Here is a 23,841-nt window from a genome sequence, read left to right as displayed (position 1 = left end):
CCGTTACACATCTCCTGACCTCCTCTCCTCTACCGTGACACATCTCCTGTCCTCCTCTCCTCTACCGTGACACATCTCCTGTCCTCCTCTCCTGTACCGTGACACATCTTCTGTCCGCCTCTCCTCTACCGTGACACATCTCCTGTCCTCCTCTCCTCTACCGTGACACATCTCCTGTCCTCCTCTCCTCTACCGTGACACATCTCCTGTCCTCCTCTCCTCTACCGTGACACATCTCCTGTCCTCCTCTCCTCTACCGTGACACATCTCCTGTCCTCCTCTCCTCTACTGTGACACATCTCCTGTCCTCCTCTCCTCTACTGTGACACATCTCCTGTCCTCCTCTCCTCTACCGTGACACATCTTCTGTCCTCCTCTCCTCTACCGTGACACATCTCCTGTCCTCCTCTCCTCTACCGTGACACATCTTCTGTCCTCCTCTCCTCTACCGTGACACATCTCCTGTCCTCCTCTTCTCTACTGTGACACATCTCCTGTCCTCCTCTCCTCTACCGTGACGCATCTTCTGTCCGCCTCTCCTCTACCGTGACACATCTCCTGTCCTCCTCTCATGTACCGTGACACATCTCCTGTCCTCCTCTTCTCTACTGTGACACATCTCCTGTCCTCCTCTCCTCTACCGTGACACATCTCCTGTCCTCCTCTTCTCTACTGTGACACATCTCCTGTCCTCCTCTCCTCTACCGTGACACATCTCCTGTCCTCCTCTCCTCTACCGTGACACATCTCCTGTCCTCCTCTCCTCTACCGTGACACATCTCCTGTCCTCCTCTCCTCTACTGTGACACATCTCCTGTCCTCCTCTCCTCTACCGTGACACATCTCCTGTCCTCCTCTCCTCTACCGTGACACATCTCCTGTCCTCCTCTACTCTACCGTGACACATCTCCTGTCCTCCTCTCCTCTACCGTGACACATCTTCTGTCCTCCTCTCCTCTACCATGACACATCTTCTGTCCTCCTCTCCTCTACCGTGACACATCTTCTGTCCTCCTCTCCTCTACCATGACACATCTTCTGTCCTCCTCTCCTCTACCGTGACACATCTTCTGTCCTCCTCTCCTCTACCGTGACACATCTCCTGTCCTCCTCTCCTCTACCATGACACATCTTCTGTCCTCCTCTACCGTGACACATCTTCTGTCCTCCTCTCTTCTACCGTGACACATTTCCTGTCCTCCTCTCCTCTACCGTGACACATCTCCTGTCCTCCTCTCCTCTACCGTGACACAGCTCCTGTCCTCCTCTCCTCTACCGTGAAACATCTTCTGTCCTCTTCTCTTCTACCGTGACACATCTTCTGTCCTCCTCTCCTCTACCGTGACACATCTTCTGTCCTCCTCTCCTCTACCGTGACACATTTCCTGTCCTCCTCTCCTCTACCGTGACACATCTTCTGTCCTCCTCTCCTCTACGTGACACATCTTCTGTCCTCCTCTACCGTGACACATCTTCTGTCCTCCTCTACATGACACATCTTCTGTCCTCCTCTCCTCTACCCTGACACGTCTTCTGTCCTCTCCTCTACGTGACACATCTCCTGTCCTCCTCTCCTCTACCGTGACACATCTCCTGTCCTCCTCTTCTCTACCGTGACACATCTCCTGTCCTCCTCTCCTCTACCGTGACACATCTCCTGTCCTCCTCTCCTCTACCGTGACACATCTCCTGTCCGCCTCTTCTCTACCGTGACACATCTCCTGTCCTCCTCTCCTCTACCGTGACACATCTCCTGTCCTCCTCTTCTCTACTGTGACACGTCTCCTGTCCTCCTCTCCTCTACCGTGACACATCTTCTGTCCGCCTCTCCTCTACCGTGACACATCTCCTGTCCTCCTCTCCTGTACCGTGACACATCTCCTGTCCTCCTCTTCTCTACTGTGACACATCTCCTGTCCTCCTCTCCTCTACCGTGACACATCTCCTGTCCTCCTCTTCTCTACTGTGACACATCTCCTGTCCTCCTCTCCTCTACCGTGACACATCTCCTGTCCTCCTCTCTTCTACCGTGACACATCTCCTGTCCTCCTCTCCTCTACCGTGACACATCTCCTGTCCTCCTCTCTTCTACCGTGACACATCTCCTGTCCTCCTCTCCTCTACCGTGACACATCTCCTGTCCTCCTCTTCTCTACCGTGACACATCTTCTGTCCTCCTCTCCTCTACCGTGACACATCTTCTGTCCTCCTCTCCTCTACCATGACACATCTTCTGTCCTCCTCTCCTCTACCGTGACACATCTTCTGTCCTCCTCTCCTCTACCGTGACACATCTCCTGTCCTCCTCTCCTCTACCGTGACACATCTTCTGTCCTCCTCTCCTCTACCGTGACACATCTTCTGTCCTCCTCTCTTCTACCGTGACACATTTCCTGTCCTCCTCTCCTCTACCGTGACACATCTCCTGTCCTCCTCTCCTCTACCGTGAAACATCTTCTGTCCTCTTCTCTTCTACCGTGACACATCTTCTGTCCTCCTCTCCTCTACCGTGACACATCTTCTGTCCTCCTCTCCTCTACCGTGACACATTTCCTGTCCTCCTCTCCTCTACCGTGACACATCTTCTGTCCTCCTCTCCTCTACGTGACACATCTTCTGTCCTCCTCTACCGTGACACATCTTCTGTCCTCCTCTACGTGACACATCTTCTGTCCTCCTCTCCTCTACCGTGACACATCTTCTGTCCTCTCCTCTACGTGACACATCGTCTGTCCTCTACTGTGACACATCTTCTTTCCTTCTCACCTCTACCGTGACACATCTTCTGTCCTCCTCTCCTCTACCCTGACACATCTTCTGTCCTCCTCTTCTCTACCATGACACATCTTCTGTCCTTCTCACCTCTATGTGACACATCTTCTGTCCTCCTCTCCTCTACGTGACACGTCTTCTGTCCTCCTCTACCGTGACACATCTTCTGTCCTCCTCTCCTCTACTGTGACACATCCTCTGTCCTCCTCTACCATGACACATCTTCTGTCCTCCTCTCCTCTACCGTGACACATCTTCTGTCCTCCTCTCCTCTACGTGAAACATCTTCTCTCCTTCTCACCTCTACGTTACACATCTCCTGTCCTCCTCTCCTCTACGTGACACATCTTCTGTCCTCCTCTCCTCTACCGTGACACATCTTCTGTCCTCCTCTCCTCTACCGTGACACATTTCCTGTCCTCCTCTCCTCTACCGTGACACATCTTCTGTCCTTCTCACCTCTACGTGACACATCTTCTGTCCTCCTCTCCTCTACCGTGACACATCTCCTATCCTCCTCTCCTCTACCGTGACACATCTCCTGTCCTCCTCTTCTCTACCGTGACACATCTCCTGTCCTCCTCTTCTCTACCGTGACACATCTTCTGTCCTCCTCTCCTCTACCGTGACACATTTTCTGTCCTCCTCTCCCCTACCGTGACACATCTCCTGTCCTCTTCTCCTCTACCGTGACACATCTTCTGTCCTCCTCTCCTCTACCGTGACACATCTCCTGTCCTCCTCTCCTCTACTTTGACACATCTCCTGTCCTCCTCTCCTCTACCGTGACACATCTCCTGTCCTCCTCTCCTCTACCGTGACACATCTCCTGTCCTCCTCTCCTCTACCGTGACACATCTCCTGTCCTCCTCTCCTCTACCGTGACACATCTCCTGTCCTCCTCTCCTTTACCGTGACACATCTTCTTTCCTCCTCTCCTCTACCGTGACACATCTCCTGTCCTCCTCTCCTCTACCGTGACACATCTTCTGTCCTCCTCTCCTCTACCGTGACACATCTCCTGTCCTCCTCTCCTCTACCGTGACACATCTTCTGTCCTCCTCTACCGTGACACATCTTCTGTCCTCCCCTCCTCTACCGTGACACATCTCCTGTCCTCCTCTCCTCTACCGTGACACATCTCCTGTCCGCCTCTCCTCTACCGTGACACATCTACTGTCCTCCTCTCCTCTACGTGAAACATCTTCTCTCCTTCTCACCTCTACGTTACACATCTCCTGTCCTCCTCTCCTCTACGTGACACATCTTCTGTCCTCCTCTCCTCTACCGTGACACATCTTCTGTCCTCCTCTCCTCTACCGTGACACATCTCCTGTCCTCCTCTCCTCTACCGTGACACATCTTCTGTCCTTCTCACCTCTACGTGACACATCTTCTGTCCTCCTCTCCTCTACCGTGACACATCTCCTATCCTCCTCTCCTCTACCGTGACACATCTCCTGTCCTCCTCTTCTCTACCGTGACACATCTCCTGTCCTCCTCTTCTCTACCGTGACACATCTTCTGTCCTCCTCTCCTCTACCGTGACACATTTTCTGTCCTCCTCTCCCCTACCGTGACACATCTCCTGTCCTCCTCTCCTCTACCGTGACACATCTCCTGTCCTCCTCTCCTCTACCGTGACACATCTCCTGTCCTCCTCTCCTCTACTTTGACACATCTCCTGTCCTCCTCTCCTCTACCGTGACACATCTCCTGTCCTCCTCTCCTCTACCGTGACACATCTCCTGTCCTCCTCTCCTCTACCGTGACACATCTTCTGTCCTCCTCTCCTCTACTGTGACACATCTCCTGTCCTCCTCTCCTCTACCGTGACACATCTCCTGTCCTCCTCTCCTCTACCGTGACACATCTCCTGTCCTCCTCTCCTCTACCGTGACACATCTACTGTCCTCCTCTCCTTTACCGTGACACATCTTCTTTCCTCCTCTCCTCTACCGTGACACATCTCCTGTCCTACTCTCCTCTACCGTGACACATCTTCTGTCCTCCTCTCCTCTACCGTGACACATCTCCTGTCCTCCTCTCCTCTACCGTGACACATCTTCTGTCCTCCTCTACCGTGACACATCTTCTGTCCAACTCTCCTCTACCGTGACACATCTTCTGTCCTCCCCTCCTCTACCGTGACACATCTCCTGTCCTCCTCTCCTCTACCGTGACACATCTCCTGTCCTCCTCTCCTCTACCGTGACACATCTTCTGTCCTCCGCTCCTGTATGTGACACAACCTCTGTCCTTCTCTCCTCCATGACACATCTTCTGTCCTTCTCTCCCCTACGTTGCTTCTCCCTACACCACTTGTTTCCCCCATTCCCTCTCTCTCCTCTGTATGGCCCCTGCTTGTCTCTTCGCTTCTCTATATCTTGTTTCTCCACTTCACTTAACTCCTCTGTCCTCTGTTCTTCATATTCAAAGTTTCCTTTCTCTTCTATGCAACCTGTGTTACGTCTTTCTGTCCAACTTATTTTCCCCCAACCACCCTGAATGTTTTCCCCTTTCGTTGGCTCCTACCTGACTTCTTCTTTATCCGCACACTTTCTGATACCCCACCTCTCTGCCTCGTGTTTTCACCACCCCATCTATGCCTTACAGGCAGTACTGCCGGGAACTTGAACAGTCTGACAACAACACAGAGTTCCTATTGAATTTCATCACACTTATGGAGAAAGTGACACCAGACTCCAAGCAGTGTGAGTATTGTGGAGTAACGGACGGGGACCACGTCCTGTTCATGGGGGATATTGCTTTCTGGGATGGTGGAAGGTGACGCCGGTTGTCCTATCCTGCAGGTGATAGCTTCCTGCTACATAACCTCATTTTGGATACGGGTATCACGAGGGACCTGGCTGACCGCGTTTGGAAGGACAAGGATCTTCTCACGTGAGGGAACTAAATATGACTGAGGTGTCACCCGTGCCCCAATTATTATATCACTGTCATATAGGCCACTGACACAGGTTACTACCAGACAGTGCTTTATAACCTGCCCAGGTCATGAGCAGATTCACTAGCTTATCCTGAGAGATCCACCTCTACATTACTGATAAATGGGGATATCTGAAAAACATGCAATTTTTGAAGCAGTTGAGGACCAGGTTAAAGGCTGTGTCATATTTTATTTCTCCCCCCTCCCATATTACACTAGATGGCAGAACACTGCTTGGAACTTCAATTTATAGCCACCTCTCGGTAGCAGCAATGTGCACAGTCTGGTCCCCAGGCAGCAGTGCAGATGCCACCTACTCACTGTCTCCTGTTGCAGGCCTCAGAGAACCAGGTGGAAGTCTTTTCCACACATTTTAATGAGCTTGTTTAATGCAGGGTTATCTCGTTAGTGATTGTTACAACAGAGCCATGAAAAGACCCCTCATTGATCAAACCTCTGCCCCCACCGCAACCTATACTTCCCTATTGTTCTTTTCCCAGGCTTGTGTTGCTCACTCCTCCTCTTCCTCACAGGTACGGTCTCCTCGCTGTGTTTGCCGCTACTGACGGAGGTATAACCCGCGTCTTCCCCAACAAGTGAGTTCCCTTACTATAGTAATCTACATCACAGGGCTCAGGAATAGCTGGATGCAACTTGGACTCCCCCCTTCCCCCCCACAAAATGCGTCTTTATTTTTATCTGCGCAACAAAAATTCTTACGCTTCTGTTCCCAAGCCGAGGACACAGTTGTGTTAATGACCTCTTACCATCGGGAGGCGTGCACGGGTTTGGAGCAGGCAAGTCAAAGCACCATGAAAATACAGTAGGGATGTATTCACATAAAATGGGTCCTGTACTGTCCTGTTAGGACGCGCATCACTTGTGGTTGCTCAACACATGGTGTGACTCTCAATGTGACACTGGTGACGACTACAATGGACACCTGCTTATGATTGGCTGACTGTGTATGTATCCCGCCCATCTTCTGGATAAGACAGCCAATCAGGAGCTTGGAAGGCCAAGGGCACCAAAGTATACATTTATTTTTTTATACTTTGTAACACTCACTTCGATGCCCAAGCTGCCGGCAATGTGTACATATGAGTCCCACAATAGAGTGCCAGCAGCTTGGTTTCTCACGCTGCTCCTCACCTCTATGGGGGGGATTTAAGTGGTTTGCCGCAACTAGGTGGTGTCCGATGGAACAGTTCAAGTGTTGCTCCATTCGGGAACGCACAGTCGCCAGCACTGACGTTACTGTTATGTTGTGCCGTCATTTTGATGGGCTGGTAACTAGTACTCCACTATGAAGGCCAAAGTGTTGCAACGACCTATAATAATCTGATCCAGCGCTCATCTTACAGCCCGGTACTGTGTGAATAAGCTTCATGTGCTGCCTTTTGCTTTATGTCACCAGAGCCGCAGATGATTGGTTGGAGGACATGGAGCCCCATAATTCCACATTTTACAGAAGAAGCCTGGACAACAAAGGCTATATCTTCCGAGCACCCTATAGGGAATGTGAGTTATACTCATTGGAGTATGAGTGTGAGGAGCAAGTGAAGGGAACACAGGGGGGTGAAGAATGAGTGCGGGAAGAACAGAGGGTGAGGAGTGAGTGTGAAGAACACAGAGAGTGAACGGATCCCGGAGGGTGAGAAGTGAGTGTGGGAAGCACAGAGGGTGAGGAGTGAGTGTGAGGAACACAGAGGATGAGGAGTGAGTGTGAAGAACACAGAGAGTGAAGGGATCCCAGAGGGAGAGAAGTAAGTGCGGGAAGCACAGAGGGTGAGGAGTGAGTGTGGGAAGCACAGAGGGTGAGGAGTGAGTGTGAAGAACACAGAGAGTGAAGAGATCCCAGAGGGTGAGGAGTGAGTGCGGGAAGCACAGAGGGCGAGGAGTGAGTGCGGGAAGCACAGAGGGTGAGGAGTGAGTGTGGGAAGCACAGAGGGTGAGGAGTGAGTGTGGGAAGCACAGAGGGTGAGGAGTGAGTGTGAGGAACACAGAGGGTGAGGAGTGAGTGTGGGAAGCACAGAGGGTGAGGAGTGAGTGTGAAGAACACAGAGAGTGAAGGGATCCCAGAGGGAGAGAAGTAAGTGTGGGAAGCACAGAGGGTGAGGAGTGAGTGCGGGAAGCACAGAGGGTGAGGAGTGAGTGTGAAGAACACAGAGAGTGAAGGGATCCCAGAGGGTGAGAAGTCAGTGTGCGAAGCACAGAGGGTGAGGAGTGAGTGTGGGAAGCACAGAGGGTGAGGAGTGAGTGTGAAGAACACAGAGAGTGAAGGGATCCCAGAGGGTGAGGAATGAGTGAGGGGAACACAGGGGGTGAGTGAGGGGAACATAGATGGTGAGGGGTGAGTGTGAGGACCACAGGGTGTGAGGAGTGAGTGTGGGGAACACTGAGGGTGAGGGGTGAGTGTGAGGAACACAGAGTGAGGGGAACACAGAGGGTGAGGGGTGAGTGTGGGGAACACAGATGGTGAGTGTGAGGAACACAGTTAGTCAGTGTGAGTAACACAGACGGTGAGGGGAACACAGAGGGTGAGTGTGAGAAGTGAGTGTGAGGAGCCCAGATGGTGAGTGTGAGGAACACAGAGGGTGAGGAGTGAGTGTGAGGAACACAGAGAACATAGGGGGTCATTCCGAGTTGTTCGCTCGTTGCCGATTTTCGCTATGCTGCGATTTGTTGCTAATTGCGCATGCGCAAGGCACGCAGGGCACATGCGCTTAGTTATTCAACTAAAAACTTAGCCGTTTTGCTGTGGATCCTGCGGCCCTTTTCGGTCGCACTGCTGATCGGTGAATGATTGACAGGAAGCGGGTGTTTCTGGGTGGTAACTGAGCGTTTTCCGGGAGTGTGCTAAAAAACGCAGGCGTGTCAGGGGAAAACGCGGGAGTGTCTGGAGAAACGGGGGAGTGGCTGGCCGAACGCAGGGCGTGTTTGTGACGTCAAACCAGGAACTAAACGGACTGAGCTGATCGCAATCTGTGAGTAGGTCTGGAGCTACTCAGAAACTGCAAGGAATTATTTAGTAGCGATTCTGCTAATCTTTCGTTCGCAATTCTGCTAAACTAAGATACACTCCCAGTAGGCGGCGGCTTAGCGTGTGCAATGCTGCTAAAAGCAGCTAGCGAGCGAACAACTCGGAATGAGGGCCATAGGGCCTAATTCAGAGTTGATTGCAGCAGCAAATTTGTTAGCAATTGGGCAAAACCATGGGGGGTGATTCCGAGTTGTTCGCTCGCTAGCTGCTTTTAGCAGCATTGCACACGCTAAGCCGCCGCCTACTGGGAGTGTATCTTAGCTTAGCAGAATTGCGAACGAAAGATTAGCAGAATTGCGAATAGAAAATTCTTAGCAGTTTCTGACTAGCTCGAGACTTACTCCTACACTGCGATCAGTTCAGTCAGTTTCGTTCCTGGTTTGACGTCACAAACACACCCTGCGTTCAGCCAGACACTCCCGCGTTTTATCCTGGCACGCCTGCGTTTTTCCGCACACTTCCAGAAAACGGCCAGAAACACCCATTCCTGTCAATCACACTCCGATCACTTCAACAATGAAAATTCTTCGTTCGGACGTGAGTAAATCTACTAAGTTTTGTGCTAAAATACTTAGCGCATGCGCACTGCGAACCATGCGCATGCGTATTTTTGCCTTAATCGCTCCGTTGCGAAAATCGGCAACGAGCGATCAACTCAGAATGACCCCCCCATGTGCACTGCAGGGGAGGCAGATGTAACATGTGCAGAGAGAGTTAGATTTGGGTGGGGTGTATTCAAACTGAAATCTAAATTGCAGTGTAAAAATAAAGCAGCCAGTATTTACCCTGCACAGAAACAAAATAACCCACCCAACTCTAACTCTCTCTGCACATGTTACATCTGCCTCCCCTGCAGTGCACATGGTTTTGCCCAACTGCTAAAAAATTTCCTGCTGCGATCAACTTGAAATTACCCCCATGGTTTTGCCCAACTGCTAACAAACTTGCTGCTGCGATCAACTGAGAATTACCCCCTTAGTGTGAGGAACACAGAGGGTGAGGGGTGAGTGTGAGGAACACAGGGTGAGGAGTGAGTGAGGGGAACATAGATGGTGAGTGTGAGGAGTGAGTGTCAGGAACACAGGTTGTGAGTGTGAGTAACAGAGGGTGAGGAGTGAGTGTGAGGAACACAGAGGGTGAGGAGTGAGTGTGAGGAACACAGTGGGTGAGGAGTGAGTGTGAGGAACACAGTGGGTGAGGAGTGAGTGTGAGGAATACAGAGGGTGATGAGTGAGTGTGAGGAACACAGAGGGTGAGGAGTGAGTGTGAGGAACACAGAGGGTGAGGAGTGAGTGTGAGGAACACAGAGGGTGAGGAGTGAGTGTGAGGAACACAGAGGGTGAGGAGTGAGTGTGAGGTACACAGGGAGTGAGGGGAACACGGATGGTGAGTGTCAGGAACACAGATTGTGAGTGTGAGTAACACAGAGGGTGAGGAGTGAGTGTGAGGAACACAGTGGGTGAGGAGTGAGTGTGAGGAACACAGAGAACATAGGCCCTCATTCCGAGTTGTTCGCTCGGTATTTTTCATCGCATCGCAATGAAAATCCGCTTAGTACGCATGCGCAATGTTCGCACTGCGACTGCGCCAAGTAACTTTACTATGAAGATAGTATTTTTACTCACGGCTTTTTCTTCGCTCCGGCGATCGTAATGTGATTGACAGGAAATGGGTGTTACTGGGCGGAAACACGGCGTTTCAGGGGCGTGTGGCTGAAAACGCTACCGTTTCCGGAAAAAACGCAGGAGTGGCCGGGGAAACGGTGGGAGTGCCTGGGCGAACGCTGGGTGTGTTTGTGACGTCAACCAGGAACGACAAGCACTGAACTGATCGCACAGGCAGAGTAAGTCTGAAGCTACTCTGAAACTGCTAAGTAGTTAGTAATCGCAATATTGCGAATACATCGGTCGCAATTTTAAGAAGCTAAGATTCACTCCCAGTAGGCGGCGGCTTAGCGTGTGTAACTCTGCTAAATTCGCCTTGCGACCGATCAACTCGGAATGAGGGCCATAGTGTGAGGAACACAGATGGTGATGAGTGAGTGTGAGGAATGTAGGTGGTTGTGGTCAGGCAAAAAAACAGCTTTTATTACATCCAGCTTGTAAAACTGATGACGACACAGGGAAGGATAGGACTTCTATACTAGCTTCATGGTCTGTTTCCTGCTCATGGTCAGTAAGGGTTCCATCCTTCATAGAGATTAGTGATCCCTACACTGACACCGTGATGCTCCTATGCAGCCTGAAGCCACCCTACCAATACCATTACTATAATTATTCGGGTGTGGTTCATCAAATCGACAGTGTCTAGGTCGACAATGTTTAGGTCGACCACTATAGGTCGACAGTCAGTAGGTCGACATGGATGGAAGGTCGACAGGGTTTCTAGGTCGACAGGTCTAAAGGTCGACATGAGGATTTTTTTTTTTTTTTTTGGTGTCGTTTTCTCCGTAGAGTGACCGGGATCCCAAATTAGTGCACCGCGTCCCCTCGCATGGCTCGCTTCGCTCGCCATGCTTCGGGCATGGTGCCTTTGCTTCGCTCGGCACACTTTACCGTTCCAATCGTAGTCCACGTGGATCATTAAGTATGAAAAAATTCAAAAAAAGAAAAAAAATGTGAAAAACTCATGTCGACCTTTAGACCTGTCGACCTAGCACATGTCGACCTAGAAACCCTGTCGACCTTCCATCCATGTCGACCTAGTGACTGTCGACCTATAGTGGTCGACCTAAACATTGTCGACCTAGACACTGTCGATCTTCAGACCGGATCCCAATTATTCTGTTATGTAACAGTTCAAGCATGATGACTTTGCTCAGTCGCCTCCACCACCAACCATTCCCCTATTACCACCACCCTCCATTAAATAACTCTCCCCCGTCTTATCCTTCAGCTGGGTATCTGCAGTCTGATATGGAGAACAATACGGTGGGGATTCTGGTCAGCACGGCGGTGGACCTGGAAATCGATGGCAGAAGACTTAAACCTGCAGGTGACTCCTGGGGCCGGTCATATGGGGGAGGAGGTGTTTATATAACAGAAGTGTGGTGGCAAATGCCGACATCAGACTTGGGTCTTGGATGGTTTCTGGGTCATGTATCAGTAAATCTACGTTAATAACTTTATAAATAACTCTAATTTGTCTTCAGGAATATAATTCTGTTATTTCTCATCAGTAATTAGTTACACCCACTAGTTGTTTTTTAAAACCCTTTTTGGGTGAAGCTACCAATTTAGAAAGCTTTCGGTTCAGTTCTTATCCATCTTCTCCTCACCTCACATCTCTCACCCTTCACCTCTCACCCTCAACTCGCATCTCTCACCCCTCACCTCACATCTCTCGCCCTACACCTCTTACCCTCAACTTGCATCTCTCACCAACTCTCCTTTCAACTCACATCTCTCACCCTCGCCTCACATCTCTCACCCTAAACTCACATCTCTCACCAATTCTCCTCTCACCTCACATCTCTCACCCTTCACCTCTCACCCTCAACTCGCATCTCTCACCCCTCACATCACATCTCTCGCCCTACACCTCTTACCCTCAACTTGCATCTCTCACCAACTCTCCTTTCAACTCACATCTCTCACCCTCGCCTCACATCTCTCACCCTAAACTCACATCTCTCACCAATTCTCCTCTCACCTCACATCTCTCACCCTTCACCTCTCACCCTCAACTCGCATCTCTCACCAACTCTCCTCTCACCCCTCACCTCACATATCTCACCCTTCACCTCTCACCCTCAACTTGCATCTCTCCCCGCTCACCTCACATCTCTCACCCCTCACCTCACATCTCTCACCCTTCACCTCTCACCCTCAACTCGCATCTCTCACCAACTCTCCTCTCACCCCTCACCTCACATCTCTCACCCTTCACCTCTCACCCTCAACTCGCATCTCTCACCCCTCACCTCACATCTCTCACTCTTCACCTCTCACCCTCAACTCGCATCTCTCCCCGCTCACCTCACATCTCTCACCCCTCACCTCACATTTCTCACCCTTCTCCTCTCACACTCAACTCGCATCCCTCACCAACTCTCCTCTCACCCCTCACCTCACATCTCTCACCTCTCACCCTCAACTCGCATCTCTCACCCCTCACCTCACATCTCTCACCCTTCACTTCTCACCAATCTCCTCTCACCTCACATCTCTCACCTCTCACCCTCACCTCACATCTCTCACCTTTCACCTCTCACCCTCAACTCACATCTCTCACCAACTCTCCTCTCACCCGTCACCTCACAAATCTCACCCTTCACCTCTCACCCTCAACTCGCATCTCTCCCCGCTCACCTCACATCTCTCATCCTTCACCTCTCACCCTTTACTCGCATCTCTCACCAACTCTCCTCTCACCCCTCACCTCACATCTCTCACCCTTCACCTCTTACCCTCACCTCACATCTCTCACCAACTCTCCTCTCACCTCACATCTCTCACCCCTCACCTCACATCTCTCACCCTTCACCTCTCACCCTCAACTCGCACCTCTCCCTGCTCTCCTCTCACCTCACATCTCACCCTCAACTCGCATCTCTCACCACTCTCCTCTCACCCTTCACCTCACATCTTTCACCCTTCACCTTCCACCCTCAGCTCGCATCTCTCACCCTTCACCTCTCACCTCACATCTCTCACCCTTCACCTCTCACCCTCAACTCGCATCTCTCACCAACTCTCCTCTCACCTCACATCTCTGAGCCCTCACCTCACATCTCTCACCCTTCACCTCACATCTCTCACCCTTCATCTCTCACCTCACATCTCTCACCCTTCATCTTCTCACCCCTCACCTCACATCTCTCACCCTTCACTTCTCACCAACCTCTCACCTCACATCTCTCACCCCTCACCTCACATCTCTCACCCTTCACCTCACATCTCTCACCCTTCATCTCTCACCCCTCACCTCACATCTCTCACCCTTCATCTCTCACCCCTCACCTCACATCTCTCACCCTTCACTTCTCACCAATCTCCTCTCACCTCACATCACTCACCCCTACCCTCACCTCACATCTCTCACCTCTCACCCTCAACTCGCATCTCTCACCAACTCTCCTCTCACCCTTCACCTCAAATATCTCACCCTTCACCTCTCACCCTCAACTCGCATCTCTCCCCGCTCACCTCACATCTCTCACCCCTCACCTCACATCTCTCACCCTTCATCTCTCACCCCTCACCTCACATCTCTCACCCTTCATCTCTCACCCCTCACCTCACATCTCTCACCCTTCATCTCTCACCCCTCACCTCACATCTCTCACCCCTCACCTCACATCTCTCACCCTTCACTTCTCACCAATCTTCTCTCACCTCACATCACTCACCCCTCCCCTCACCTCACATCTCTCACCCTTCACCTCTCACCCTCAACTCGCATCTCTCCCCGCTCACCTCACATCTCTCACCCCTCACCTCACATCTCTCACCCTTCATCTCTCACCCTCAACTCGCATCTCTCCCCGCTCACCTCACATCTCTCACCCCTCACCTCACATCTCTCACCCTTCATCTCTCACCCCTCACCTCACATCTCTCACCCTTCACTTCTCACCAATCTTCTCTCACCTCACATCACTCACCCCTCCCCTCACCTCACATCTCTCACCCTTCACCTCTCACCCTCAACTCGCATCTCTCACCCCTCACCTCACATCTCTCCCTGCTCTCCTCTTACCTCACATCTCTCACTCCTCACCTCACATCTCTCACCCTTCACCCCTCACCTCTCACCCTTTACTCACATCTCTTACCAACTCTCCTCTCACCTCACATCTCTCATCTCTCACCCTTCACCTCACATCTCTCACCCTTCACCTCTCACCCTCAACTCGCATCTCTCACCAACTCTCCTCTCACCTCACATCTCTCACCCCTCACCTCACATCTCTGAGCCCTCACCTCACATCTCTCTCCCTTCACTTCTCACCACTCTCCTCTCACCTCACATCTCTCACCCCTCACCTCACATTTCTGACCCTTCACCTCTCACCTCACATCTCTCACCTATCACCTCTCTCCTCTCGGCCCCCACCTTACATCTGTCGCCCATCACCTCTCATCCATCTCCCCTCACCTCATATCCCTCACCTCACATATCTCACCTCACATCCTTCACCTTACATCTCTCACCCTTCAGCTCTTTCCCCTCGCCCATCACCTCTCACCCATCTCTCCTTATCTCACATCCCTCACCCATAACCTCTCGCACTCACCTCACATATCTCACCTCTCATCCTTCACCTCTCTCCTTTGTCTTCCTCCTTTAGTGGTTGGGGTGAAGTTGGACCTTGAGGCCTGGGTGGAAAAGTTCAAAGTTCTGGCCAGCAACCAGTCTGAGTTGAACCCAGGAGGGCCACGGAAGGTCAGCGCTATTTCCCATTTTTCTGGACACACAGAATTCACGTAACGATGAACTTGGACGGATGTGTTTATGTATTCTCTGCATTTATATGTCTGTATTGCCTCTGGGGGGAATACTTCCTATTACCTGTAAATGTGTTACCGCTGTAGGTCTGGGCTTACTGTGAGTCTTGTCCTCAGCTGTGAGACATGACCCAGACCAAGCGCAGTCCTAATAGTGTCTTCTCTTTCCTCCAGCAATGTAATCCTTCCGCCAGCTGTGAGATGGACTGCGATATAAACAATGAGGTGAGTCGTCCATGCGTATATCCTTATAGTTATATGTTTTATTCTACTTGTCATTGTCTGTGTGTGCATATAGTGTAATCCCACCATACCTACTGTATACTTACACCTACTCAGTACCCTCACCTACCCCCAGTCACACTCCGTGTCCCCTCACCTACCCCCAGTCACACCTAGCATTCCCTCACCTACCCCCAGTCACACTCCGTGTCCCCTCACCTACCCCCAGTCACACCTAGCATTCCCTCACCTACCCCCAGTCACACTCCGTGTCCCCTCACCTACCCCCAGTCACACCTAGCATTCCCTCACCTACCCCCAGTCACACTCCGTGTCCCCTCACCTACCCCCAGTCACACCTAGCATTCCCTCACCTACCCCCAGTCACACTCCGTGTCCCCTCACCTTCCCCCAGTCACACTCTGTGTCCCCTCACCTTCCCCCAGTCACACTCCGTGTCCCCTCACCTACCCCCAGTCACACTCTGTGTCCCCTCACCTACCGCCAGTCACACCTAGCATTCCCTCACCTTCCCCCAGTCACACGTAGCATCTCCTCACCTTCCCCCACTCACACGTAGCGTCCCCTCACCTTCCTCCACTCACACGTAGCATCTCCTCACCTTCCCCCAGTCACACGTACCATCTCCTCACCTTCCTCCACTCACATGTAGCGTCTCCTCACCTACCCCCAGTCACACTCCGTGTCCCCTCACCTACCCCCAGTCACACTCTGTGTCCCCTCACCTACCGCCAGTCACACCTAGCATTCCCTCACCTTCCCCCAGTCACACGTAGCATCTCCTCACCTTCCCCCACTCACACGTAGCGTCCCCTCACCTTCCTCCACTCACACGTAGCATCTCCTCACCTTCCCCCAGTCACACGTACCATCTCCTCACCTTCCTCCACTCACATGTAGCGTCTCCTCACCTACCCCCAGTCACACTCCGTGTCCCCTCACCTTCCCCCAGTCACACCTAGCATTCCCTCACCTTCCCCCAGTCACACGTACCATCTCCTCACCTTCCCCCACTCACACGTAGCATCTCCTCACCTTCCCCCACTCACACGTAGCATCTCCTCACCTTCCCCCAGTCACACTCCGTGTCCCCTCACCTTCCCCCAGTCACACCTAGCATTCCCTCACCTTCCCCCAGTCACACGTACCATCTCCTCACCTTCCCCCACTCACATGTAGCATCTCCTCACCTTCCCCCAGTCACACATAGCGTCTCCTCACCTTCCCCCAGTCACACGTAGCATCTCCTCACCTTCCCCCAGTCACACATAGGATCTCCTCACCTTCCCCCACTCACATGTAGCGTCTCCTCACCTTCCCCCACTCACACCTAGCATTCCCTCACCTTCCCCCAGTCACACGTAGCATCTCCTCACCTTCCCCCAGTCACACGTAGCATCTCCTCACCTTCCCCCAGTCACACGTACCATCTCCTCACCTTCCCACAGTCACACGTACCATCTCCTCACCTTCCCCCACTCACACGTAGCGTCCCCTCACCTTCCACCAGTCACACATAGCATCTCCTCACCTTCCCCCAGTCACACGTACCATCTCCTCACCTTCCCCCACTCACACGTAGCATTCCCTCACCTTCCCCCAGTCACACGTAGCATCTCCTCACCTTCCCCCACTCACACGTAGCATTGCCTCACCTTCCCCCAGTCACACGTAGCATCTCCTCACCTTCCCCCAGTTACACGTACCATCTCCTCACCTTCCCCCAGTCACACCTAGCATCCCCTCACCTTCCCCCAGTCACACGTAGCATCTCCTCACCTTCCCCCAGTCACACATAGGATCTCCTCACCTTCCCCCACTCACATGTAGCATCTCCTCACCTTCCCCCAGTCACACGTAGCGTCTCCTCACCTTCCCCCAGTCACATGTAGCATCTCCTCACCTTCCCCCAGTCACACGTAGCGTCTCCTCACCTTCCCCCAGTCACATGTAGCATCTCCTCAGCTTCCCCCAGTCACACATAGCGTCTCCTCACCTTCCCCCAGTCACACATAGCGTCTCCTCACCTTCCCCCAGTCACACGTTGCATCTCCTCACCTTCGCCCAGTCACACGTAGCATCTCCTCACCTTCCCCCAGTTTCATGTAGCGTCTCCTTACCTTTCCCCACTCACACGTAGCATCTCCTCACCTTCCCCCAGTCACACGTAGCATCTCCTCACCTTCCCCCAAACACACATAGCGTCTCCTCACCTTCCCCCAGTCACACGTAGCATCTCCTCACCTTCCCCCAGTCACACATAGGATCTCCTCACCTTCCCCCACTCACATGTAGCGTCTCCTCACCTTCCCCCAGTCACACGTAGCATCTCCTCACCTTCCCCCAGTCACACATAGGATCTCCTCACCTTCCCCCACTCACATGTAGCATCTCCTCACCTTCCCCCAGTCACACATAGCGTCTCCTCACCTTCCCCCAGTCACACGTAGCATCTCCTCACCTTCCCCCAGTCACACATAGGATCTCCTCACCTTCCCCCAGTCACACGTAGCATCTCCTCACCTTCCCCCAGTCACACGTAGCGTCTCCTCACCTTCCCCCAGTCACATGTAGCATCTCCTCACCTTCCTCCACTCACACGTAGCGTCTCCTCACCTTCCCCCAGTCACATGTAGCATCTCCTCAGCTTCCCCCAGTCACACATAGCGTCTCCTCACCTTCCCCCAGTCACACATAGCGTCTCCTCACCTTCCCCCAGTCACACATAGCGTCTCCTCACCTTCCCCCAGTCACACGTTGCATCTCCTCACCTTCGCCCAGTCACACGTAGCATCTCCTCACCTTCCCCCAGTTTCATGTAGCGTCTCCTTACCTTTCCCCACTCACACGTAGCATCTCCTCACCTTCCCCCAGTCACACGTAGCGTTCCCTCACCTTCCCCCAGTCACACGTAGCATCTCCTCACCTTCCCCCACTCACACATAGCATCTCCTCACCTTCCCCCAGTCACACGTGGCATCTCCTCACCTTCCTCCAGTCACACGTAGCATCTCCTCACCTTCCCCCAGTCACACCTAGCATCCCCTCACCTTCCCCCAGTCACACGTAGGGTCTCCTCACCTTCCCCCAGTCACACGTAGCATCTCCTCGCCTTCCCCCAGTCACACATAGCGTCTCCTCACCTTCCCCCAGTCACACGTAGCATCTCCTCACCTTCCCCCAGTCACACATAGGATCTCCTCACCTTCCCCCACTCACATGTAGCATCTCCTCACCTTCCCCCAGTCACACGTAGCGTCTCCTCACCTTCCCCCAGTCACATGTAGCATCTCCTCACCTTCCCCCAGTCACACGTAGCGTCTCCTCACCTTCCCCCAGTCACACCTAGCATTCCCTCACCTACCCCCAGTCACACTCCGTGTCCCCTCACCTTCCCCCAGTCACACTCTGTGTCCCCTCACCTTCCCCCAGTCACACTCCGTGTCCCCTCACCTACCCCCAGTCACACTCTGTGTCCCCTCACCTACCGCCAGTCACACCTAGCATTCCCTCACCTTCCCCCAGTCACACGTAGCATCTCCTCACCTTCCCCCACTCACACGTAGCGTCCCCTCACCTTCCTCCACTCACACGTAGCATCTCCTCACCTTCCCCCAGTCACACGTACCATCTCCTCACCTTCCTCCACTCACATGTAGCGTCTCCTCACCTACCCCCAGTCACACTCCGTGTCCCCTCACCTTCCCCCAGTCACACCTAGCATTCCCTCACCTTCCCCCAGTCACACGTACCATCTCCTCACCTTCCCCCACTCACACGTAGCATCTCCTCACCTTCCCCCACTCACACGTAGCATCTCCTCACCTTCCCCCAGTCACACTCCGTGTCCCCTCACCTTCCCCCAGTCACACCTAGCATTCCCTCACCTTCCCCCAGTCACACGTACCATCTCCTCACCTTCCCCCACTCACACGTAGCGTCCCCTCACCTTCCTCCACTCACACGTAGCATCTCCTCACCTTCCCCCAGTCACACGTACCATCTCCTCACCTTCCCCCACTCACACGTAGCATCTCCTCACCTTCCCCCAGTCACACGTACCATCTCCTCACCTTCCCCCACTCACACGTAGCATCTCCTCACCTTCCCCCAGTCACACGTACCATCTCCTCACCTTCCCCCAGTCACACCTAGCATTCCCTCACCTTCCCCCAGTCACACGTAGCATCTCCTCACCTTCCCCCAGTCACACGTAGCATCTCCTCACCTTCCCCCAGTCACACGTACCATCTCCTCACCTTCCCACAGTCACACGTACCATCTCCTCACCTTCCCCCACTCACACGTAGCGTCCCCTCACCTTCCACCAGTCACACATAGCATCTCCTCACCTTCCCCCAGTCACACGTACCATCTCCTCACCTTCCCCCACTCACACGTAGCATTCCCTCACCTTCCCCCAGTCACACGTAGCATCTCCTCACCTTCCCCCACTCACACGTAGCATTGCCTCACCTTCCCCCAGTCACACGTAGCATCTCCTCACCTTCCCCCAGTTACACGTACCATCTCCTCACCTTCCCCCAGTCACACCTAGCATCCCCTCACCTTCCCCCAGTCACACGTAGGGTCTCCTCACCTTCCCTCAGTCACACATAGCGTCTCCTCACCTTCCCCCAGTCACACGTAGCATCTCCTCACCTTCCCCCAGTCACACATAGGATCTCCTCACCTTCCCCCACTCACATGTAGCATCTCCTCACCTTCCCCCAGTCACACGTAGCGTCTCCTCACCTTCCCCCAGTCACATGTAGCATCTCCTCACCTTCCCCCAGTCACACGTAGCGTCTCCTCACCTTCCCCCAGTCACATGTAGCATCTCCTCACCTTCCCCCAGTCACACATAGCGTCTCCTCACCTTCCCCCAGTCACACATAGCGTCTCCTCACCTTCCCCCAGTCACACATAGCGTCTCCTCACCTTCCCCCAGTCACACGTTGCATCTCTCACCTTCGCCCAGTCACACGTAGCATCTCCTCACCTTCCCCCAGTTTCATGTAGCGTCTCCTTACCTTTCCCCACTCACACGTAGCATCTCCTCACCTTCCCCAGTCACACGTAGCATCTCCTCACCTTCCCCCAAACACACATAGCGTCTCCTCACCTTCCCCCAGTCACACGTAGCATCTCCTCACCTTCCCCCAGTCACACATACGATCTCCTCACCTTCCCCCACTCACATGTAGCATCTCCTCACCTTCCCCCAGTCACACATAGCGTCTCCTCACCTTCCCCCAGTCACACGTAGCATCTCCTCACCTTCCCCCAGTCACACATAGGATCTCCTCACCTTCCCCCACTCACATGTAGCGTCTCCTCACCTTCCCCCAGTCACACGTAGCATCTCCTCACCTTCCCCCAGTCACACGTAGCGTCTCCTCACCTTCCCCCAGTCACATGTAGCATCTCCTCACCTTCCTCACTCACACGTAGCATCTCCTCACCTTCGCCCAGTCACACGTAGCATCTCCTCACCTTCCCCCAGTTTCATGTAGCGTCTCCTTACCTTTCCCCACTCACACGTAGCATTTCCTCACCTTCCCCCAGTCACACGTAGCGTTCCCTCACCTTCCCCCAGTCACACGTAGCATCTCCTCACCTTCCCCACTCACACATAGCATCTCCTCACCTTCCCCCAGTCACACATAGCGTCTCCTCACCTTCCCCAGTCACACGTAGCATCTCCTCACCTTCCCCCAGTCACACATAGGATCTCCTCACCTTCCCCCACTCACATGTAGCGTCTCCTCACCTTCCCCCAGTCACACGTAGCATCTCCTCACCTTCCCCCAGTCACACGTAGCGTCTCCTCACCTTCCCCCACTCACATCTAGCGTCTCCTCACCTTCCCCCAGTCACACGTAGCATCTCCTCACCTTCGCCCAGTCACACGTAGCATCTCCTCACCTTCCCCAGTTTCATGTAGCGTCTCCTTACCTTTCCCCACTCACACGTAGCATCTCCTCACCTTCCCCCAGTCACACGTAGCATCTCCTCACCTTCCCCCAAACACACATAGCGTCTCCTCACCTTCCCCCAGTCACACGTAGCATCTCCTCACCTTCCCCCAGTCACACATAGGATCTCCTCACCTTCCCCCACTCACATGTAGCATCTCCTCACCTTCCCCCAGTCACACATAGCGTCTCCTCACCTTCCCCCAGTCACACGTAGCATCTCCTCACCTTCCCCCAGTCACACATAGGATCTCCTCACCTTCCCCCACTCACATGTAGCGTCTCCTCACCTTCCCCCCAGTCACACGTAGCATCTCCTCACCTTCCCCCAGTCACACGTAGCGTCTCCTCACCTTCCCCCAGTCACATGTAGCATCTCCTCACCTTCCTCCACTCACACGTAGCATCTCCTCACCTTCGCCCAGTCACACGTAGCATCTCCTCACCTTCCCCCAGTTTCATGTAGCGTCTCCTTACCTTTCCCCGCTCACACGTAGCATCTCCTCACCTTCCCCCAGTCACACGTAGCGTTCCCTCACCTTCCCCCAGTCACACGTAGCATCTCCTCACCTTCCCCCACTCACACATAGCATCTCCTCACCTTCCCCCAGTCACACGTGGCATCTCCTCACCTTCCTCCAGTCACACGTAGCATCTCCTCACCTTCCCCCAGTCACACCTAGCATCCCCTCACCTTCCCCCAGTCACACGTAGGGTCTCCTCACCTTCCCCCAGTCACACGTAGCATCTCCTCGCCTTCCCCCAGTCACACATAGCGTCTCCTCACCTTCCCCAGTCACACGTAGCATCTCCTCACCTTCCCCCAGTCACACATAGGATCTCCTCACCTTCCCCCACTCACATGTAGCATCTCCTCACCTTCCCCCAGTCACACGTAGCGTCTCCTCACCTTCCCCCAGTCACATGTAGCATCTCCTCACCTTCCCCCAGTCACACGTAGCGTCTCCTCACCTTCCCCCAGTCACATGTAGCATCTCCTCACCTTCCCCCAGTCACACATAGCGTCTCCTCACCTTCCCCAGTCATACATAGCGTCTCCTCACCTTCCCCCAGTCATACATAGCGTCTCCTCACCTTCCCCAGTCACACGTAGCATCTCCTCACCTTCGCCAGTCACACGTAGCATCTCCTCACCTTCCCCCAGTTTCATGTAGCGTCTCCTTACCTTTCCCCACTCAAACGTAGCATCTCCTCACCTTCCCCCAGTCACACGTAGCATCTCCTCACCTTCCCCCAGTCACACATAGCGTCTCCTCACCTTCCCCCAGTCACACGTAGCATCTCCTCACCTTCCCCCAGTCACACATAGGATCTCCTCACCTTCCCCCACTCACATGTAGCATCTCCTCACCTTCCCCCAGTCACACATAGCATTCCCTCACCTACCCCCAGTCACACTCCGTGTCCCCTCACCTTCCCCCAGTCACACTCTGTGTCCCCTCACCTTCCCCAGTCACACTCCGTGTCCCCTCACCTACCCCCAGTCACACTCTGTGTCCCCTCACCTACCGCCAGTCACACCTAGCATTCCCTCACCTTCCCCCAGTCACACGTAGCATCTCCTCACCTTCCCCCACTCACACGTAGCGTCCCCTCACCTTCCTCCACTCACACGTAGCATCTCCTCACCTTCCCCAGTCACACGTACCATCTCCTCACCTTCCTCCACTCACATGTAGCGTCTCCTCACCTACCCCCAGTCACACTCCGTGTCCCCTCACCTTCCCCAGTCACACCTAGCATTCCCTCACCTTCCCCCAGTCACACGTACCATCTCCTCACCTTCCCCCACTCACACGTAGCATTGCCTCACCTTCCCCAGTCACACGTAGCATCTCCTCACCTTCCCCAGTTACACGTACCATCTCCTCACCTTCCCCCAGTCACACCTAGCATCCCCTCACCTTCCCCCAGTCACACGTAGGGTCTCCTCACCTTCCCCCAGTCACACATAGCGTCTCCTCACCTTCCCCCAGTCACACGTAGCATCTCCTCACCTTCCCCCAGTCACACATAGGATCTCCTCACCTTCCCCCACTCACATGTAGCATCTCCTCACCTTCCCCCAGTCACACGTAGCGTCTCCTCACCTTCCCCAGTCACATGTAGCATCTCCTCACCTTCCCCCAGTCACACGTAGCGTCTCCTCACCTTCCCCCAGTCACATGTAGCATCTCCTCACCTTCCCCCAGTCACACATAGCGTCTCCTCACCTTCCCCAGTCACACATAGCGTCTCCTCACCTTCCCCCAGTCACACATAGCGTCTCCTCACCTTCCCCAGTCACACGTTGCATCTCCTCACCTTCGCCCAGTCACACGTAGCATCTCCTCACCTTCCCCCAGTTTCATGTAGCGTCTCCTTACCTTTCCCCACTCACACGTA

The 23,841-nt window shown here is 53.6% G+C and overlaps 1 protein-coding gene across 2 annotated transcripts in view; it reads left to right on the top strand.

The window, feature by feature from the left end:
- Positions 1-23,841, top strand: part of CACNA2D2 (calcium voltage-gated channel auxiliary subunit alpha2delta 2) — a 423,565-nt gene that overhangs the window by 344,975 nt on the left and 54,749 nt on the right. For both annotated transcript variants that reach the window (XM_063941375.1, XM_063941374.1), the window contains 7 exons: positions 5,389-5,486; positions 5,586-5,676; positions 6,256-6,318; positions 7,140-7,243; positions 11,661-11,759; positions 15,058-15,152; positions 15,389-15,439. In XM_063941375.1, the coding sequence (XP_063797445.1) occupies positions 5,389-5,486; positions 5,586-5,676; positions 6,256-6,318; positions 7,140-7,243; positions 11,661-11,759; positions 15,058-15,152; positions 15,389-15,439 (601 nt within the window). The remainder of the gene's footprint in view (positions 1-5,388; positions 5,487-5,585; positions 5,677-6,255; positions 6,319-7,139; positions 7,244-11,660; positions 11,760-15,057; positions 15,153-15,388; positions 15,440-23,841) is intronic.

This window comes from Pseudophryne corroboree, chromosome 9 (assembly GCF_028390025.1).
Source record: "Pseudophryne corroboree isolate aPseCor3 chromosome 9, aPseCor3.hap2, whole genome shotgun sequence".
Classification (NCBI taxonomy): Eukaryota; Metazoa; Chordata; class Amphibia; order Anura; family Myobatrachidae; genus Pseudophryne; species Pseudophryne corroboree.
Note: the sequence above shows the minus strand (reverse complement) of the source record. Positions and strands in the feature narration are given on the sequence as shown.